Source organism: Hibiscus syriacus, unplaced genomic scaffold (assembly GCF_006381635.1).
Source record: "Hibiscus syriacus cultivar Baekdansim isolate YM2019G1 unplaced genomic scaffold, ASM638163v2 tig00014064_pilon, whole genome shotgun sequence".
Taxonomy (NCBI): domain Eukaryota; kingdom Viridiplantae; phylum Streptophyta; class Magnoliopsida; order Malvales; family Malvaceae; genus Hibiscus; species Hibiscus syriacus.
The window spans coordinates 244,492-265,768 of record NW_024062313.1 but is presented as its reverse complement, the minus strand read 5'-3'; the positions used below and the strand labels follow the sequence as shown (position 1 = coordinate 265,768).

Sequence of the window (21,277 nt, the reverse complement as noted above, 5' to 3'; positions counted from 1 at the left end):
CCATTTATTTCGTGATTTTTGGAACCAAATACTCTCCTCCTTCCTATGCAGACCCCACAATTCATTCCTCCAAGCTACTAGTTGACCCCATTCTTGTGTTGAAGTTCCCCTACCCTGAGCCTTTAATTCCAAGTCGTTTATCCTATTTTCGAGCTCTGAAATCTTTTCTGAAATCCCCATATTATTGTTGTATGGCCACTTCTTAATAGCTTTCTTCGTTCCTTGAAGAATACTCAACATACCCCTTCTTGCATTCTCCCTCTTTAAATCATACACAGCATTATGAACCAACCCATCAAACCCTTCATCCTCTAGTAAATAGTTAAAAAACCAGAAAGGTTTAGGGCCCCAATTGTTGTGGTCATCTTCCAGTATTATAGGGTTATGATCAGATAAGGATTTCGGCAACAATTTCTGGATAACTTTTGGAAATACCTGAAAAAATGCACCACTTAATAGAAACCGATCTAATCTAATCCACGTTGAAGCTTCTCTATTGTTGCACCAAGTAAATCTCCCTCCAACTAAAGGAAGATCCATAAGGTTAAGATTAAGGACAAAGTTGGAAAATAACTCCATTGAATGCCAATTCTGTTGAACTCCAATCTTCTCCTCGGGATCTAGATAAGCATTGAAATCCCCCCCTAAGCATACAGGCAAATCAAGCTGTTGTGTAAAACACATTAGCTCACTTAAAAACTCCTCTTTATCAGTCTCAACCGACGGCCCATACACATTAATAACAACACAATCAAAGTTAACACTCTTAACCTTTCCTGATAAAGCAATGAACCTATTATGCTTAAACTCCCTGCTAACTTCAAACAGATTTTCGTTCCACAGACAGATTAGACCCCCTGCAGAACCAGTAGATGGCTGAAAGCTAGACCCTTTTAGGAAATTACCCCCTAGTTTCCTCAACAATCCCTTTCGACATTTATTCAACTTAGTTTCCTGGAGAAACAGAATCATCGGTTTGATATTTGAAACTAATCTAGCAACAGCTCTTGATTTTTCCTTTTTTCCAAGCCCTCTCACATTCCATGAAATCAATTTGATTTGTGACATAATTAATAAAAGCAAGAAACCTTTACTATCCTGAAAAAATCAGTCAAGAGCTTCTATTATTCTCACTAAGCTCCATCTTCAAGATCTCCTTTTCCAGAATTTGATTACCCCCTTTGAAAGAGATCCCCAACATATCACAAACATCTCTAGAAGCAGCAGCCTCCAATCTTGCTTCGATAGATTTGTTTGGGGGCGTTGAATTAACACTGGTTCGATCCAAACTTTCCCTATCCAGACCTCTATCAAGTCTTTCATAAACTCGATCATGAAAACTAAATGACATTTCACCCTCCAAACCAGAACTATCAGACCACGTTGGAACAATCCTTAACTTCTTTTTCTTTATAATCCGCCCCTGGAAACTAGCTAGTATAACTGGATTTTCAACCCTTTCCACCTCTGTTCCGTCCGCATTACCCCCTCCTTTATCCCGAATTACTCTTTCCTCCATCAAGACCTCATTAGAAACAATAGTCTGTAAACTGACGTTCGTACCATCATTAAGCAAATATGGTATGCAAACCGGCGTAGCTCTATCCCGACCCTGCCTATTTGAGTAGTTCATCTCCTTTTGCTGTAAGTCTCCAAGTTCCACCACCCCAGATTCTATTAGATTACCACAGCCAGCTGATTTAAAATAACAACTGGCCCAGCCGTAGAAAGTCTAATGGGCTCACTCAAGTCCTCTGATTGGGCCTTATCATTTTCATTAGAAAAATTACTCCTAATCCCAATACCCTGATAATTCCCTCTCAAATTCAAATCCTCTGCTGGAAAGTCTGACACCTTTACTCCACTAGATTGACCTTCTCCCTCCTTCCACATTAAATTCTGGCCGGCTTCATCGCCTACTAAAGCTGAACTTACATCCCCTACTAACCATCTGTCTACTCTGTCCCTAGTATCCTCAACTGGCAAGTCTGGTCTACCACCCCCAACAGCGCACTGTTTGTCTTCCTCCTCTGAAAAATCATCATCTCTGGACCTATCCTCTCCGGCAACCATTGAATTTCCTACCGAAAAACTTTCCTGTTTAATAAAGACCGACCCCACGTTAATTTTAACTTTAAAAGATCTCCCATACGAGCCCAGCGTAACAGACTCCTGAACATCATAGGGACTGGCCACCCTCAGCAAGGCCCTGGCCACCGCCATGTCCTCTCTTTTCACCGTCGAATCGTGGATACAGGCTAGCTTCCCCCACTTTGAGGCAAGTTTCTCCATAAAGAGGACATTCCAGCATAATAACGGGATACCAATTAACTCAACTGAACAGAAAGCCATCGGTACCCCGTCATCATTCAGAAGGATATCAATCCAATCAAACCAGAAGGACAATTCCACTAATCTGCTCGACCACGCCTCTTTAAAATCTTCCTCCGAATCAAAGGTTAATATGCAAGAGTTCCACGCATAACCCCATCTAGCTCCCTTAACCTTGAACCCATCACTTGCCAATCCCTTCAGCACTAGCTCCAGATCAAAGTGAGGTTTGATAATCCCAGTCAATGCTCTCTTCACCCAATCCCTTTCATCAGAGGGAATTTGCATCTCCCAAAGATTTCTTATTCCATTATCTTTACAAGGGTGTCCCTCCCTACCCTTTTCATCAACCGGAACTTTCCTCATCCCATCAGACGAGGTTAAAGCAACCATATATGTCCTCTCATCCCTAAACCGACTAAAAGACTCAGATCCCGCTCTACTCCTCTGTTTCGCTCCCTTAGTCGACTTATCTTCATCTTTTCTGGACTTACTTCCACCAACTTGCCAGGACCTCTGCCTCCGATATTTAGCTACACATACCGAAACTCTCTTCCTGTCAATCCAAGTACCATTGACCTTCTCTATCGCCTTCAGCATTCCTTTCTCCTTCGCAAACTGAACGAACGCAAATGAATGATCTCTATAATTTGGTTTGTTAGAACTATTCGGGATATAAACTCTCAAAACACTCCCATGGTGACTAAAAATTTCCTTTAATGATCTCCAAGTGACTCTCTTGCTAAGATAATCTACAAACACCGTCCAATCCTCGCCGGAGTGCGGACCTCCTAAGACTCTCTCTCTCACCATGCTTCTTAATTTCACAAGCTTTTTTTATTTCCAGGTAACCTCTTGGTAAGTATATCAGCAATTATTGAAATATTAATTAGTATTCCATTATGCAGTCTGACAATGCTATGCTTGCGGACAAGCATAAGATAGAGAAGGAGCAGAATGCTCAGCTCAGAAATCAAGTAGCTCAATTGCTACAGTCAGAACAAGACCAAAAGTTGCAAATGCAGCAATATGATTCAACGATTCAAACATTGCAGGTTGGTTGTAATCAAGACTCATGACTTAATGTACGTGTTTGTCTTCGTATGTTTGTAGGTGTCCATGTATATGCTTCTAGTGAAAAAAGGGAAAAAATGAGAGATGAATTTGGTTTAAATTTATCATGATGAAACGCACACATCTGAAGTTCTGTTTTCCTTATCAAGAGATTTCATGTCTATATGGTTGATTGCTAAGTAAGATGACCTTTCATGATGTAGGCAAAACTTAGAAGTCTTGAATCACAACTCAATGAAGCTAAATCCTTCAGCTCAGAAAAGGGATCTGGAGTTTCAACAATACCAAAAGCAGCAGATGACATGGATTCTTCAGCAGTGACTAAGAAACTTGAGGAAGAGCTTAAGAAACGTGATGCTCTTATTGAGGTTTGCTTAATTTTGTAATTAAAATCTTCAATTTTTGTTATTCTTTTTTATGTTTATTTAATGACGAGGTACTATTGCTAGAGGATATATGTTACATCATAGTTTACAATCATAATCTGTTGAATTTTAGGTGTCGATCTTATCAGTTTGTTGCATGTTTTAAGTTATGATGTTAGAAGTTGTTGATTGTTTTTAAATCTAGAAACAACTGAAATCATGTATTAAATTATTGTACTCCTTTTAACCACTTGATCATTCTACCATATAAGATCATTTAATTATGAAAATTATCATATTTTATTACTGATCGTACTTACCCTAATTTAATGCACCTTGTCTTTTGCAATTCTGCTGCAATCTTTTAATATTTATTGGGGTGTAAACAATGAATGTGTGAGACTTCGAGAGAAAAAAGGAAAGTATATCTTGCTAAAACAGAAGAACACAACTTGTTTTAATAGGTTGTGAGTTACAAGTTAGAGTCCTACTAGGTTTCTATTCTTCCTAAACTCTCATCTCCTAAGAAGATAATACTAACCATAGAATACAAATAAAATTAGAATTATAAGATAAAATAAACTCCTAATCTCGAAAACTTTCTACTCTTCCCCTTAAGCAGGGGTGTATATGTTATTCAAACCTAGCTTGGACTTGAATCCATCAAAGCTAGTTCTTGGAAGAGCTATGGCAAGAATGTCCTCAAGTTGTAGCTGAGTAGGAATGTAGCTTAGTTCAAGAGTCCCATTGTTTACTTTCTATGAAATGAAGTGTGTCGACCTCCACATACTTTGTCATGTCATGATGAACAAGATTTTTTTAATACTTATAGCTGATTGATTATCACTCTGCACCTTGAAATGATCCTTTCAATCGACCTCTACTTCTTTTAACAGTCTCTGAATCCACATTCCTTTACAAATACCTGAAGCTAGTGCTCGAAACTCAGCCTCTCTACTACTTGAAGCTATAGACTACTATTTGCTTCTCCATGTAACAAGATTACCTCAAACAATAGAGTAATGTGCGCTTGTAGATCTTCTTCAGTTAACTTCTCACCCAATTAGCATTTAGCGTATACTTCTACCTCACGGTTTTCACCCCTTTTAAAGAGTAAATTGTGACTTGGTGTCATCTTTAGGTATATAAGGATTCTGTTTACAACCTCTCGGTGCTCCTCTCATGAATCTTTCATTCGTTGGTTTAGATAAGAAGGTTTAGAGAAGAATCTGATTTCTCTATATGTTCTTGATTGAAAACTATTACACTGGTTAAGCCTATATAGGCAAATTTACAAAGAAGGTAAGTGGGAATATAATTCTAACATAGAGTCAAACTAGGAGTCTATTTAGTTTAGTTAATATCCGATCTAATCTCCTAATTATACAAGTAGTAGTAATATCCTATCTAATCACCTAATTAAATTAGTAATATTCTAACTAATCTCCTAATTAAATAAGTAGTAGAATACAAAGCAATTAGAAAATAAAACTCTAACATAGTGTTGCCTAATCTGCCCTCACACCCACGAATCTCCTTTGAATTCGTCTGTTCCAATTTGGGATTTGTTTGCGTGCCAAATCGTTATGGAACATGTTCGAAAACGATAAAATTAGCTTACTGAAAACCCATCACAACAAAAGCAAAGGAAAGGAAGATAGGAGGAAGAATTCAATGGGAGAAGGGTGGAAGGAGGAGTGTCACACCCCAAATTAGGGCCTATTTTTTTTAAAAAAAATTTCGAGGACTAAATTGGAATTTTAATTAAATTCGAGGACCAAAATGAAATTTTAGTTAAATTTTTACCCAAATCAGAAAGTAACCAAAGTCTGAGGACTTATAGTGTAATTTATCCATTTTCCTTTTTGTTGAGCTCAGAACCCAAAATTCAACAGTTTCCATTTTTGGAAACTCATTTTCTCTCTCTTCAAACCTTCCCTTTTTAGGTAAGATACTTTGATCGTTGTTTGACTTCCGACTGTTGCTCCATGATCGACACCTCCCATACCATGGTGTTCCTTACATCATCCTGAGTTCAACGGTGGTCGCCTCGTTGTCGTCATCACCAGCGTGTGGAGGGGTGAGTGTAAGCAAATTCCTGACGTTATCGAATCGAGCTCTCCACTGTGAACCGAGCTTGGTAAGTGTAAACACCTTAAAATGCATATAATAATTTTTCCTCAGTTTTTCCGACCCCCGAAGGCCCAACACGCGCCCCCACGTGCCGCCACTGCACGTGGGGAAGTCCCACCGCTTGGTGGGTTTCTAGAAACAGGCCAACCTGACTTGACCTGCATGTCCAACCTGATCTGACCCGACCCAGTCCAACCCGATTAGAACCGGTCAACCATTGACCGTTGACCAATTGTTAACTGTTGACCGACTGATAACCGTTGTAACTGTTGACCGGCGTTGACTTTTTTTTGAAAACTTTTATTGTGACGTTTTTCGACGTCTTGAGTTCGATTTTGCTATCCGTTTTGCCAAATTTTGACCCGAAATCTCCAAATCAAGCCCGTTAGTCCGAAAGTGCTTAGTATTTTTAGCATTTTTGCTTATTTATTTGAGATTTGGTTATGGAATTGATACGAGTATATATATTTATGAAGATGCTCGTGTTTTTCCCGACCGAGGGTCGATTAGATCTGGTGCTTCCCATCCGTTCGATCCGCGTTCTTTGAGAGTTACTTGTAGGTTTCTGTAAATTGTTTAAATAGAGGTTATTATTATTCATATTAGGATTTCGATATAGATTTTTCGATTCGTAGGATCTAACGCTGCCGCTGATCTTGATCGGTGAACTCAGTAGTAGGCTTTCCTATCAGACTACTCAGACCGGTAGAGGTGTATTTCCTGATGGTGTTACATTACTATTTTAAACTATTTATCTGAACTGTTTTAGATTTCTGATGACACTGAATATTTTTACGATATGACAATTGATTTTCTGAATGTTGTTTATCTGATATCTGATTTACCATATATTTCTGATATGATCTTTGGATACTGTATTTCTGTATCTGGTTTTTGAGTATGCAACATTTTCATATTTTAATGGATTAAACTACCGTTTTCACTCGAATACATACATGTTTATTACTGTCGTTGGGGGTATTATTGGAGGAAGTATATCAGGCTTAGTCTATGACTTGTAAGGCCTTATTGTAGACTTCTTTGCTTTGTGCACAGGGTAAGTCCTTACCGCAGGTCCTTATGCTATATGTATAAGGCTCTTACCGGGTGTATAGTTAGGTGTATGATTCTGGGAAACCTACACATTCTGGTGATCGGATGGGGTAGTGGTCAAATTTTTAAAACATGTTTGATAAATAGACTTTTTTTGAAGTATTTTATCTGTATTTTTTATACATCGTAAGGAGCACACTGGGCTTTTTAGTTTATTCTGTAAATTAACTTTTTCAAACATTAGCAGACTGTAGACTTGGTATCAGAAGGACCGACTACTCCTATTTTTGTACCACTGTATATCTCTATATGTCTTTTTGTTATACTTTGGTGACACGTGTTTTTGCTACCGTCTCGATATATCTGTATTACCGGTATTTTGTTTTGTATATGTTTTATACGGTTTTCTGATATATATATATATATATATATATATATATATAAGTTCATACTATACTGTTATATGGATTTTAACGTTGTTTTAAATATGAAAAGAATTTCTGAATACGATATGTACGCGCCTAGATTTGGGCATAACGTCCAAGCCGGGTCTAGGGGGTTACAAGGGTCACAACAAAAGCAAAGCAAAGGAATATAGGGGAAAGAGTTCAGTGGGAGAAGGGGTGAAAAGAGGGGTAATGAAGAAGGTGTAAGGGTCGATATTGCCGATCGTCGGCCTTGAAATCGATAGATCTCTTTTAGTCGGCATTTTGATAAAGGAAGGAAAAGGAAAATAGGGAAGATCGGAAGAGTGAAAGTGTGAAGAGAAAGAGAAAAGTAAAACTGAGAAGAACAGTCACGAAACCCAAGTGAAAAAGAACAATTGTTTAATAAGTCTTCTCATTATTGTACTTTCACCGTTGTTGCCAATTACTGATTAGGTCTCCACATAGTTGACAAAGACTAATATCCCTGACCTTTGAGTACTTAAGTTCGGATCTCATTATACGTAAAAGCCAAAAAAAATATGAATATGTGAATAAGTTATTAAAAAAATTATCAACGAACCAAACAAAATATCATCACGGATCATGATTCCAAAGCCCATACCAAACAAACCTACCCCCAACGAATTGCAAACGATGAAGCTAGCGAATTGTGATCCCGTATCCATTCCGTGAATCAAAGCGAATCACGAATTAGGTAACATTGCTAACACCTAAGTTATGCGCTTACAATCTACATTGATAACCTAGCTTGATACCATGTGAGAATTCGAGATAAAAAAGAAAAAGTATTCTCTCTTGATCGTATATAATGCTGGAACGGAAGAACACAACTTGATTTAATAGCGTGAGTTACAAGTTAGAGTCCTAATAGGTTTCTCTTCTTCGTAAACTCTTATCTCCTAAAACCTATATCCTAAGAAGATAAATACTAATCATAGAATACTGATAAATGTGGGACCTCTTAGAATGTAAATGTTGTGAAGGTCATTAACTTTTTAATAAAGGCCAATGTAGTGGGACCTCTTAGAATGTAAATGTGGAAAAATGGAGTGGGAGAATACCACTCTGTTTGAGATAACTTATAGCTATTATGAAAAGAGTACTTAATTTTTTTTATAGAATATTAGGCCTCGTTAAAAACCCTCATCTTACCCTCCATATTACTATAGTACCATGAAGGACAAAGGAAGAGGGAAAAGAGTGCCTATTACTTTTATTAATCAGGAGAATAATACACTGCCATCCCTTACATCATACTATAAAAGCCTTAACACTAATTACATAAGACTTAAACACCTCATCCTGCTGAAACCTTAACACTGATTACATAAGACTGAAAACAAAATCCCTGCAGAATTGTAAGGGAGTCTTGCACCCTAACACACGAAAAACAAAGCCTAACAATCGTCTTATACCATCTTTAGCTAATCTGTCTGCTTCCCAGTTAGCAGGCCTCAAGATAAGCCTTAACGTAATATCCTTCCCTTCCATTATAGAGACGATCTCCTTCACCAAGGATAGAAACATAGGGGTGCTTAATTCCGGATTCTTGATCCACTTCAAAGCATTACTTGAATCCGATTCTAAAATAATCCTCTTATTAAGACCGACACCTGAATCAGTCAACATGCACAACCCCCTCTTTATCGCCAATAATTCTGCCATAATCGGAGGTCCCCCCCAACCTTATCAGAGAACCAGTGGATCAACACACCACTGCTGTCCTTTATGAGTCCACCTATACCACCTTTATTCCATTCATTCACCATCGCCCCATCAACATTAATCTTTATGAACCCATCTGAGGAGTAACCCAACAAGTTAGTTGGGATCTACTTTTTTCCTGTCTACCAACCGAATCATCAAGAGTTAAGTCACCCACTAGGGAGTCGAAAGGGATGTGTACAGCGTCAAAACTAGCAACAAACCAAGAGACTATTCTAAATCGAGCAATAAAGAACATCCTCACCACATCCAGCTTTCCTTTCATAAAAATAACCTCATTCTTGCATTTCGATACCGTCCACAACACTGCCCTTGGGATAAATTTCCAAATACTAGAATTCGGTAATAGATCATCCCACATAATAATAAAGTCTAAAATGTTATTTGGAATCACCGAAGAAACATTCCACAAATCCAAAAATCTAACCCACAAACCCCAAACTACCTCACAGTGCAGAAAAAGATGAGAAACAAATTCCACAAAGCTGCCACACAACGAACATAAGGGGTCTTCAATCCCAGCCACACCTCGCTTCAACAATTCCTCTTTAACCGCCACTCTCTGATGAGCAACTTGCCATATGAAAGTTTCAACACGTGGAGGTGCTATTCTGGCCCAAATATGTTTTTCCCACGTAGCCTGATTCCCCTGAATACCAACCGTATAAAAAAAATTGTTAATATAAGACTTAGTTGAAAAACAACCCTCTCCATTCCCTAACCAAATCCAGCAATCTTCCTCATCGAGAGACATTGAGATGTTGTTCAACATAGAAATCAGCTGAAACCATTGTTCAATCTCCCAATCCACCAGATTTCTTCTCATTTGAATATCCCACACCCAACCTGTAGCATTGTTCACCCTAAACTCCACCAGTTTACCACTTTATTATTCGAAAGTGCATACAATCTAGGGAACAAATCTTTGAGGGGGACTTCTCCCAACCAAACATCATGCCAAAACTCCACAGAATGACCGTTTCTAGCTTTCAAACGCAAATTTCTCCTAATGCAATCTCCAAACTCATCATTAGAAAAGAAGTTATTAATCACTCCTCTCCAAATCCAAGAGGCACAAGCTGTCAAAGTATTCCCCAACATTTTGGAATTCAGGTCCAAATTGTTCACACAACAAACCACCCTCTTCCACCAAGAATCCTTTTCAGAGGCAAACTTCCATACCCACTTACCCATCAGTGCTCTGTTCAGAATAGCTAAATTCGGGATCCCTAGACCCCCCAACCTTCAAGGCTTACTGACCAATTTCCATTTCACCCAATGTATGTTTCTTCTATCTGTCGAACCCCCCCATAAAAATGCAGCCATGATCGAGTTTAATTTCTGCAACACAGTTTCTGGAATTCTTAAGATAGAAAGGAAATAAGTGGGAAGAGAGCACAACACAACTTTAACCAACACCACCCTTCCTGCTAACGCTAGAGAGTTTGCCTTCCAACCAGTCAACTTATTATGAAATCTCTGTGTGAGCATTTATCCAGAAAAGTGGTTGGGTTAGAGTAACAGGGTTTTGAGTATCTGTTATTTTCTTTATACATTTAAGAATTTTGACTGAAAAGTGTATGTAGAACATGCTGAATTAGTGAGTATGTAGAACATGCTGAATTAGTTACTCCACTAAAGGGAGATAAAGGAGTTTCTAATTGCAGAAAAATTAGTAAAATGTGATGCCCCCTTGGATCATTGATAGAAAAGTATCTCATTCATTCAAGAGCTGTCAGATGGTGGTTCTGAAAGTATATCTTTGAACTCTGGCTGCTAGCTTTTCAAAAGTGCATCTTTTCTTTGTTCTTGATAAGACTTTCTAACTATAGATTAGTGTCATTCTCACACGAATTTTATTGCAAGTACAGAGGTTGCATGAAGAAAATGAGAAATTATTTGATAGACTAACCGAGAAAGCATCTACAGTCGGATCGCCGCGGGTAATCTTTTTATTTTAATTTTCTATGTGTTAAATCTGTATAATTGTAGTACTTTATCTCAGATTAGCATCTATATTTAGCCTTGCTGTAACTTGTTTACTCTTATTCCGTTATTAATTTTTTGTTATAGGCTTAGATGCTATTTTAGGTGTTTATGTTTGTAAAATATTTTAAGTTTCTGGACTAAACTACTGTTAATTCAGGTTCCAAGCCCATTAGCTAAAGAAACAGCAAATGCTCAGCCTCGAGACCCCGGGAGGTTCTACTTCATTTTTTTTGTACTTCAATCTTTCTTGTTTCTAACTATCTTCATAGCTACTAGGTGAACTTCTTTGTAATTGTGTTTACACAGGAACAATAACAAGGGACGGTCCATGGATGTCCCTTTGCAGTTGGCCATGGACAAGACTGATGGTGCAGGTGCTTTGGTTAAAGCAGGTTCAGATAAAGTTAAAACCACACCTGCTGGAGAATACCTTACTGCTGCACTGAATGACTTCGATCCTGACCAATATGATAGCATTGCTGCGATTTCAGATGGAGCAAACAAGCTTTTGATGCTGGTAAGCTTAAGAACTTGTTTAATTGTTTGGGTTTAAACTCTAAACGTCCAAGCTATGATTTAGCACAAAAAAAAGTCTAAAAGTATGTGTTTTCAAATCTCACTCTAAAAGGGATAAAGTGGTTTTGCAATGTTTCATCTTTATTGATGGGATCCATAGGAACACAACTTATGACTGTTTGTCTATTTAATGATCTTCTATCATTGGAAAATGCTGGATAGTCTTTTAGGAGTTCATAAAATTTGTCTATTTTCTAAAGTAATGTATACCAAAAATCTTCAAACTCTCTTGCCTTTGAAAAGCTAGATTAATCCTATCTCAATCTTCCTATTGTTCAATGTTAGGACAAGTCACTTGAAATGGCCATCAATTTATGCTGATTGATTGTGTCACTTGTTAAAATTCTGGTATATATTTGGTAAAATGGTGGAGATATACAAAATTTGACTGTTGCATTTATCTACAATATTACAGGTCCTAGCAGCTGTCATTAAAGCAGGTGCTTCTAGAGAGCATGAAAATACTTGCTGAAATTAGAGATGCTGTTTTTGCTTTTATCCGGAAAATGGAACCAAAGAGAGTAATGGATACCATGCTTGTTTCCCGTGTTAGAATTTTATATATAAGGTCTTTGCTTGCTAGATCACCTGAGCTTCAGTCCATCAAGGTAACTATATACTGGATGCTGGTTTTTTACTCTCAACTGTGGATATGAACTTGTACCTTTATGTTGATGAATGCTAATATCATCTTTCAATTTGTAGGTTTCCTCAGTTGAGTGCTTTCTAGAAAAGCCTAATTCAGGACGTAGTAGAAGTTCCAGTCGGAGTAGCAGTCCTGGAAGATCTCCCATGCGTTATGTTGATGAGAAGATCCATGGCTTTAAAGTAAATATAAAGCCAGAAAAGAAATCAAAGTTGTCGTCGGTGGTTTCAAGAATCCGTGGACTTGATCAGGTATGTGTTACCATTAAGTGTTTGGTTCTTTTCATTTACATGGGCTGGTAGAGAACCTAACCCCTCCTTTCTGGAAGCTTATTGTTAATTGTTCTCAGAAAAAAAATTCAGTTGTCACTATATGTGTCAAATCCTAGTGTATGAGAGACATTCGTCTCGTTTATATGTTTCTTCATGTGACATGGTAACTATCAAAGTAAATGTTTCTTAAGTGATTCTACAATTAAATGCACAGGATACTCCGAGACATCAGCAGGTTACTGGTGGAAAGCTAAGAGAAGTACAAGAGGAGGCCAAAAGCTTTGCAGTTGGAAACAAAGCTCTTGCTGCTCTTTTTGTCCACACTCCTGCTGGTGAACTGCAGCGGCAAATTAGGTCCTGGCTTGCAGAAAATTTTGAGTTTCTTTCTATTACTGGGGATGAAGCATCTGGGGGAACCACCGGTCAGTTAGAACTTCTTTCAACTGCTATTATGGATGGTTGGATGGCTGGACTTGGTGCTGCACTCCCTCCTAATACAGATGCTCTTGGTCAGCTTTTATCAGAGTATGCAAAGCGAGTTTTTACTTCTCAATTGCAGCACTTGAAGGTATGCAATATACCTTAAGGATAACCCCTTCAGCGATCTTTCTGTAACTCGTATTATACCTATTTAATATAGACGTGAGTATTCCAAGTCTTGGATAAATATTTGGTTTTGTTACTCAATCAAATGATTACCTTCTTTGTGGGAAAGTTGGGTTGATGGTGTTATAACCAAAATCTGAAATATCATAGTGATCACGTCAAAGCTTCAATACTTGTTATGTCAAAAGAACCATATATGTTCCATTTCATTTTAGGTTCTAAAGGAATTAAGGGTGGTGTTGGCTCTATGCTTTTGTTGATTCTAGAAACCTTTTAAGTTTTCATGTGTCAGGTTCTTTGCTTTTGTTGCTTTGGGTCGAAGAACTGGGTGCAATGTTTAGCATGTAAGAATTCTTGATGTTGTTCCAAGCAGGGTAAGCTAGTGAGACCTATATTTCCTTTTACTTTCAGGCTTAAGTTAGATGCAAGTCAAAAGGATAACCTCTCTATGGGTGTAATCATTCAGCTTTTAGAGTTCATGGGGGGGGGGGGGGAATTGTTCTGTAGAAATTTTTTTCTACTATTATCCGATTCTTCAAGCTAACATAATGAACTCTTAAGTCCGCTGGTTGACCTTTTCCTATTCGAAAGGGTCAATTACGAAGGAGGTTTTTAATGAGACCTCCAACTTCTATAAAAAAAATAATGAACTCTTAACAACGAGTCAATATGCTGGACCTCACAAGTGCGTAAATCTCTAAGATTTACCATTTAACTTTTCATTCAACAAATAATGTTAAACAGTCGAGGGTGGAGCTGCTATATCCATCTTTAACGACAAATGACAAAGTTATTGAATTCTAGATTTGCTAAAAATCTGTTTCTTCCTGTTTCATTATTGTTATGTCATATTTGAAACTTTTAAATTGAAAAGATCCATTCACTGAAGATAAATTTTCTTTATATCTATTCTACTTATGATGGTATTAGTTTTTCTATTCATCATTTTTATTCTTTGTTTGTGTTTCTTGGAGATTGCATATTGCTCTCTTTCCAGTTCCCCCGACTCTCTGGAATGGATGCAGTGCACTACAATCATTTTCTAGGCAAAGTAGAAAGTTTTCATATTAATAGATAATTTTAATAATTATTATAGCTAAACTCTAGGCACATTGAATTACAATAGAAAAAGCTCATTGTGCTTTATTAGTTGCCTATACATGGTGCTTCGTGCCTTGTAAGTGTTTCTTGTATATGTTTAGGGATGGTGGCTGCAATTTTATTATCTCCTCCCCCACTATATATATAATGAATGATAAAACCATTTGTGTGATTCATTAGACATTCCTAATGTTTTTTTTATCCTGTTAGGATATTGCTGGTACCCTAGCAACAGAAGAGGCTGATGACGCGGCTCAAGTGGCAAAGTTGTGTTCAGCTCTTGAATCTGTTGATCACAAACGAAGAAAGGTAAACCATCCTGCCATTTTTTGCTCCATAAGTATCTTATAATTAGCTTGCCGGCATAGATTAGTTGTTTAATCCAAACTTAATATTTTAATGTATTCATAGTGTGTACCAGTTCAATCATACTTTCTGGGGAAGCTTTATTTTAATGTCGTACTTGATCTATAGTCAAAATTCATCTTTATTACAAAAAAATCTGGAGAGTCGTGACTGTTTAGCATATCTGTTGTGACTTCTTGACCAAGGAACTGATTCTTTAGATGATCTTTTAGGTAGACCTTATTTGATTTCCTGTGTCAGAATGTCATCAACTCTTATATTATATCTGCTGAATTGAAAAAATCTGTTCTCTGTGGACTAAAATTAGATTGCTTGATAGGTTAGGACAATGGATGATCAAATAATAATACTTCTGGATGATGAATAATTATTACCTTTTCTTTTTTCTTTCTCTTCAAATATCCTTTTCCTTTTATGATATTTTTCCTTTTATGGAAAGAGAATTTGCTTTCATGTTCAATAAGAAGTCTGGATAGATGAATGATTCCTCTCTTTTGATCTCTTGTTCTGGCATTTAAATTTAAAATTCTTCAGTTTCTATTGTTTAGTGTAGTATTGTGTGCTAGTTTTTATCCCTTTGATATATCTCCTTCGTGCTTAAGACATTATTGGTCTTAGCTGAATGTCGCATGAGGATATTATTAACTGAAATTTGCTAATGTTTTGTTTTTATCACAAGTTGTATGCTGACAGATTAGTGAAATATTTGCTTGTGTGTAGATTTTGCAACAAATGAGAAATGATGCCGCATTGCTAACACTGGAAAATGACAGTTCTCCCATTCAGAATCCCTCTACTGCAGCTGAAGATGCCCGTTTAGCATCTCTGATTTCTCTCGATAGCATATTGAAGCAAATCAAGGTTTTACCTCTTCTCAAACTTATTGTGTACTTGACGATTTACTGTAGAATTTGAAAAATAAATAATATTACTCTTATATGTTGAGCAGGATATAATGAGGCAATCCTCTGTAAGTAGCATGGGTAGAAGTAAGAAGAAAGCAATGCTAACATCTCTAGATGAGCTGGGAGAACGAATGCCCTCTCTCCTTGACATTGATCATCCATGCGCTCAGAGGCAAATTGCCAATGCTCGGCACCTGGTTGAGGTATGAAATTTTCTTTTGTATTTTCAGAGCTGCAACATTTATTCAATATATGCTTCCTTCTTAGGGATCAAAGTAATTATCCAGAATTGGTTGGTAATTCTGTTTGCATAGCTTTCTTATGTGTTGATCTGGTATTGGGGAAAATAGGTATGCTTGTGCCATAGTTATCCTAAAAGGGCTAAAACATAAGCTGTTGGTTTCCGGAAAGTTTGAAGTGTCCCATATCAGCGTAAGTTCTTCTGAATTAGGCATTTGATATGTGTTTTTGGCTGCATAACGAGAACTCTTTCATCCTGAACTATGGTAATAGGGCTAGTAACAAAATTGCCAAAACAACGTGCACCAAGTAAACTATCGAGTGCTGTAGGTGGAAAGATGATTTCTTACATGATTATATCTGTCCTTTTGACAATTGACCGACATAGTGCTTCACTACATCTGATATTTTGTTGTGGATGGAATTTGTGGCGCTTCAATTGTTTTTCTCACCTGCTATTTAATCATCCATGTACTTCTGAAGTCGATCCGTGAAGAGGATGATCAGGCGCATGAGATAGACCATGCTCAAAAGCCATCTACAGAATTGGGATCTGGTACCGAAACTGATGTTGCACAATGGAATGTATTACAATTCAACACAGGCTCAACAACCCCATTTATCATCAAATGTGGAGCAAACTTGAATTCTGAACTGGTCATCAAGGCAGATGCAAAGGTTCAGGAGCCCAAAGGTGGTGAAATTGTGAGGGTCGTTCCCAGACCCTCAGTTTTAGAAAATATGAGCTTGGATGAAATTAAACAAGTATTCTCCGAACTTCCTGAGGCTCTTAGCTTACTTGCCCTAGCTAGGACTGCAGACGGCACCCGAGCTCGATATTCCAGATTGTATAGGACTTTGGCGATGAAGGTACCATCGCTAAGGGATCTAGTTGGGGAGCTCGAAAACGGGGGAGTATTGAAAGATGTAAAGTCGTGAAAGCAAAGGGTATGTTGTCTTATTTTGTGATGTTGTTTGGGGCGTTCTTTTCTGTTTATAATATTTAGGAGGGACAATGTGGTGTTGTAAACCTGTGCTTTGTAGGGTTTTACGGAGTACTGGAAGTTGGTGCGTTGGTGCCCCTTGTATCACATCTGCCACTGTTGCGGTTGACAATAGTGGCAATTTTATGCAGGCGTCAATAATTTTGGTACTCAATGTACATATTGAGACACAAAATTAACCCCAAAAAGATAGAAAACAAAAAAAAATCTACATAATTAAAATATGAATCAACAAACTTAATAAAATTTAAGGTAAAATATGCAAATAATTTTTTTTGGTTGATTCCCTATATAAAATGATTATTCAACTTAAATAATATCAGGTTGATTGTTGAGATGTATAAATTGATAAAAATCATATAATAATACATTTAGTCCGATTTTTATATATTTTTTAAATTTGATTCTAATTCTTAAAAATCAATCTTTAATATTATACTAATTTAATTCATGTAGACTGAGCTTATCATTTATCTGAAAAATCTAACCAAAAAATCCCCTTCTTGAATCGCTTCATCTTGATAATTTCTTCCCTGATTCGTCTCGCACCATACAATATTACCGACCACCCAAGCATTCTCAAGCAATTGCATAAATTGATGTTCTGGATTTTTTTAGTTAAGCAAGAGGGCCGATTGGAACAAACACCTGACCTCAATCTGTTTGGGTGATGGGAAAATTCAGTGAAGAGTCAAACGGAGAACCCCAATTAAACTTGAATGTTGAGCAAGTGGGCCAATGCTCTATTGTTTTGTTTTCATTTTTCCTCTCATTTTCGCAGCAATCAGACAGATTTTATAGAAAACAAAAATCGAAGAATATAAGATTGGAAATCAAATCAAGAGGGCTTCAGTTTCATCCATTTCATCATCTATGTTTTTAGCGCTTAAATTTGATCGCTAATGAGAAACGGAGAGACTTTTAATATACATCTCTTTCCGCCTCTATCTCCTCCTCATTTTAACATATATTTTTAGGGCCTCTGATTTACAATATTCTTTTAATATACATCTCTTTCTGCCTCTATCTCCTCCTTATTTTAACATATATTTTTAGGGACTCTGATTTACAGTATTCTCAAACACCCAATAGATACAGAAGCGAAGAAACAAAGTTGAGTTTGTTGGTTTTCTGGGGTACCTTTATCCATTGCTTCAAAGGAACCAACGCTAATGAGATGATGAATAGAGTTGAGCATTTATATAAGAAAAATAATTTTATCTTTATAAACAACCCATACTAACAATGATTAGAGATGAAGAAAATTCGATTTGACTTAAAAAATCAAATTTCAAATTATTAAAGTCGAGTATGTAATTCGAGTTTAATACGGAGCTTAGAGCTCATGCAAAGTACCAATCCATGATTAAAAACATATGTTATTAGAAGTTTAACTTAGTAATTTGTCATGTAATAAAGTTTAATTACATCATGATTTTGTCCTTGGACATTAGGTGTCAGATATAATTAGTATATCATAAAGCTCATTAAGTTTATACACAGATTTATATAAAGGTATGTGTGTAGTTCAGTCTTTTGGTAATTTTGGAAGATATAAATTGTCACTAATATTCTAATGGGCTAAATGTTATGCTATATAGATTGAAAATCATGTACTTATGTTACTTTCAATTAACTTGAAATTACCTTCTTAAAATAAATCCATTAATGATGAGATTAACATGTATAAGTAAAAGACACACGAGTGGTACAAAAAATGAAACAGAAGCTCGTGATGGGGAATGATGAAAGGCGGAAGACAAGAGAGGATACATATAGATGGTGAGGAGAAAGAAAAGTGTTATAAAGGGCTTGCTAGGTTCCATAATATTAAACAGTTGAAATGTTTGTATAGATGAAGAGTTAGTTAGTAACAAGTGATTCAATGTGCACAGTTAGAGCATTTACAGGCGTCGTCCAAGTGTTCTGCTAAACGACACAAGGAAAGCAACATAACAGCTCATCTTAAGCCCCCACCCCCCGACAATTCTACAAAAATCTCAATTACGTGTTCTTCTACTACATGACAATGGATTGCAATCTCAAGTTGCAGCATTTTCTAATAATCAAAAATCGTATATTCTTTTCCAATATTACTCTTCTCTATTCAATCAACTTCATTATTATTTATTCTTCTCAAACAGATTTTGGTGCAGCTGTCCTTTCATTTTTGTTTTTAATACCACAAAAAATGGCAAATCTATATGCTAAACAATTAAACAGATGATTTTGTTTATTGGTGGTGTGTTGCAAATGTAAACTGGCCAGATTCTCATGATCGTAAATTGGCATATTTCATCAACATATTCTCTCTTTCATACTCAACTCCCTGCATGAAACACGTTGATGTGACATGATATTGAATAATTTAATGAAGTCTTGGAATGTTATTCCTAAGCCGTGGGTAAGGTTATTTTTGGGACACAGTTGAGTAATGTTTTCACAGATTTTCACGTTGAGATGGAGATTTGCATGGTATTTTGTCGAATGGTCGGGTCATTTGGGCATCAGCCATAATGGGGACAGCCTTGCCCACACTCATTTTTTCTTCTGAAATTAAAATGCGCTTTCGCTGTCTTGAATCTTTGATGTTAACACCATCTACTTGACGGATTGATGATTCCATTCAGATCATCCAAAATATTGAATCCTTGTGCTAAAATTATAGCAAATTAGTTTCGTTTCCAAGTAAAAAAAGAACATCTGGTTTTCACACAGTCGGCACCCCATAAAAACATAGATTGTTTATCAGATACAAAGGGTCGTAATTTGTAAAAGTTTATGCTAATTTGCATAGCTCAAAAAAAAGGGGCTAAGCTTAACAAAAAACACAGGTTGCTGAACTTGAAAATTGAAATGGGAAACCCAAGGTCACCATGAGCGGTAAAAGAAAATGCTGAGCTCTTGACCAATGTTTCCGTCAGGATCTATCAAATGGAAAGATTCAGAATCGACTGAACAACGAACACTTTCGAAGTTGGCCCTCAGGTACATAAGTTCATCGTCATGATGATGACCAAGTTCCTTTCCACTAATCAATCCAGCGCCAACAACTACTGAACTCATTAACCTTAAAGCATCCGTATCAGCTTTCGATGGCTTCCGCTTTACTGCGTACCCAACTTTTCTTCCATTACAGTACATAGTCCACAGTGGCGTCGATAAAACTGACTCTGAATTTCCTGAACTGGTGCACTCCAGCGCAATTCGGAGGATACCACCTTGCATTTCCCTTGCCAAAGCCGCTGTAGTGATTCCAAATTCAAGGAGAATCGGATTGTTTTTGGACTTGGGGTTTGCTTGGATACAAAAGCTGGCTTTTCCTCTACGATAACCAAAGATTGTGCCTGTAATAACGCTAGGAGAAGTAGAGACAGGTGGTGGATAATAATAACTGGGAACGTGATTTTGGTCACGGCCTTCATCGATGAAGGCGCAGTTGCAACTTGGGATGAGGAGTTCCATAAGGGAACGAAGGAGCCGCCATGACCGGACTTGTTTGTGGCAGTCAACAGAAGTAACCCCATTTGTTAGATGGGTGGTGGTGGCACTTATTGACATGTTACTTTGCCTTTGCTCTACAATAGGGTAAAGGCTTGGCTCCTGGGTTGTTGCATACGGTTCAGGCCTTTTTATAGGACATGATTGCTGAGATTATGTTTTTTAAGCTCTTTGTTTTGGTTCAAAGCATGCCCAAATATTATTTATTTTAGTGTACCACAAATTAGACCGTTTGTTATAACCTATTTTTTAATAAACGTGTACTTTTATTTATGGAGAAGTATTAAAATGTTATAATGAATAAAAAATTTATTGAAGGAATTGAAAAATAAAATTGAATCTGCTTTTTATAACCTATTTCTGTTTTTTTTATTTGTTTCGACTTCTCACAATTTTATGATTAATCTTGCAATGGAAAATAATCGGACAAAATTAACAATCGAGGATGATGATAAGGTTACAATTTGAGACAAGAATACGAGATTCTTTCATCGACATGTCTCCCATAGACATCATAAGAATCAAATATAAATAATCGGACAAAATTAACAATTGAAGTATTTTGAAGTTTTAAAATTAGTGTAGAATATAAATAATATTTTGAGAACGTGTGAAATTAAGCCTATATTTAGATATATATATTATAGGGCGCATGAGAGGTAGAGGCTCGAATTGCTGCGAAAGAGCAAAGCAAATGGGGTTGGGTTTCTGCTTTATATCCTGTTTTCTCCACTCGTGTCCGTTGCCATTTTCTTCTTTCAATGCCTCTTTTGTAAATATATAAATAAAATCTTATAATTTTGTTTCAAACAACTCAACTTTTTCCTTGATAAGATCGACACGATCAATAAAATATATAATTATTTCGAAGAAAATTAAAATTTTAAAATAGATACGTACACACCCTAAACCTTCAATGGATGCGTCAATGTTATTAATCT

The 21,277-nt window shown here is 36.8% G+C and overlaps 1 protein-coding gene and 1 pseudogene across 1 annotated transcript; one reads left to right on the top strand and one right to left on the bottom strand.

The window, feature by feature from the left end:
- Positions 1-16,875, top strand: part of LOC120206854 — a 36,719-nt pseudogene extending 19,844 nt beyond the window's left edge.
- Positions 16,876-19,706: 2,831 nt separating this feature from the next.
- On the bottom strand, positions 19,707-20,396 carry LOC120206797 (protein MIZU-KUSSEI 1-like). The gene has a single exon (XM_039206382.1). The coding sequence runs from the start codon at positions 20,394-20,396 to the stop codon at positions 19,707-19,709; it is 690 nt and encodes a 229-aa protein (XP_039062313.1).
- Between the last annotated feature and the right edge of the window lie 881 nt (positions 20,397-21,277).

Coding starts and splice junctions, on each gene's coding strand:
- LOC120206797 (XM_039206382.1), bottom strand. CDS start 20,396: ATGTCAATAAGTGCCACCACCACCCATCTAACAAATGGGGTTACTTCT.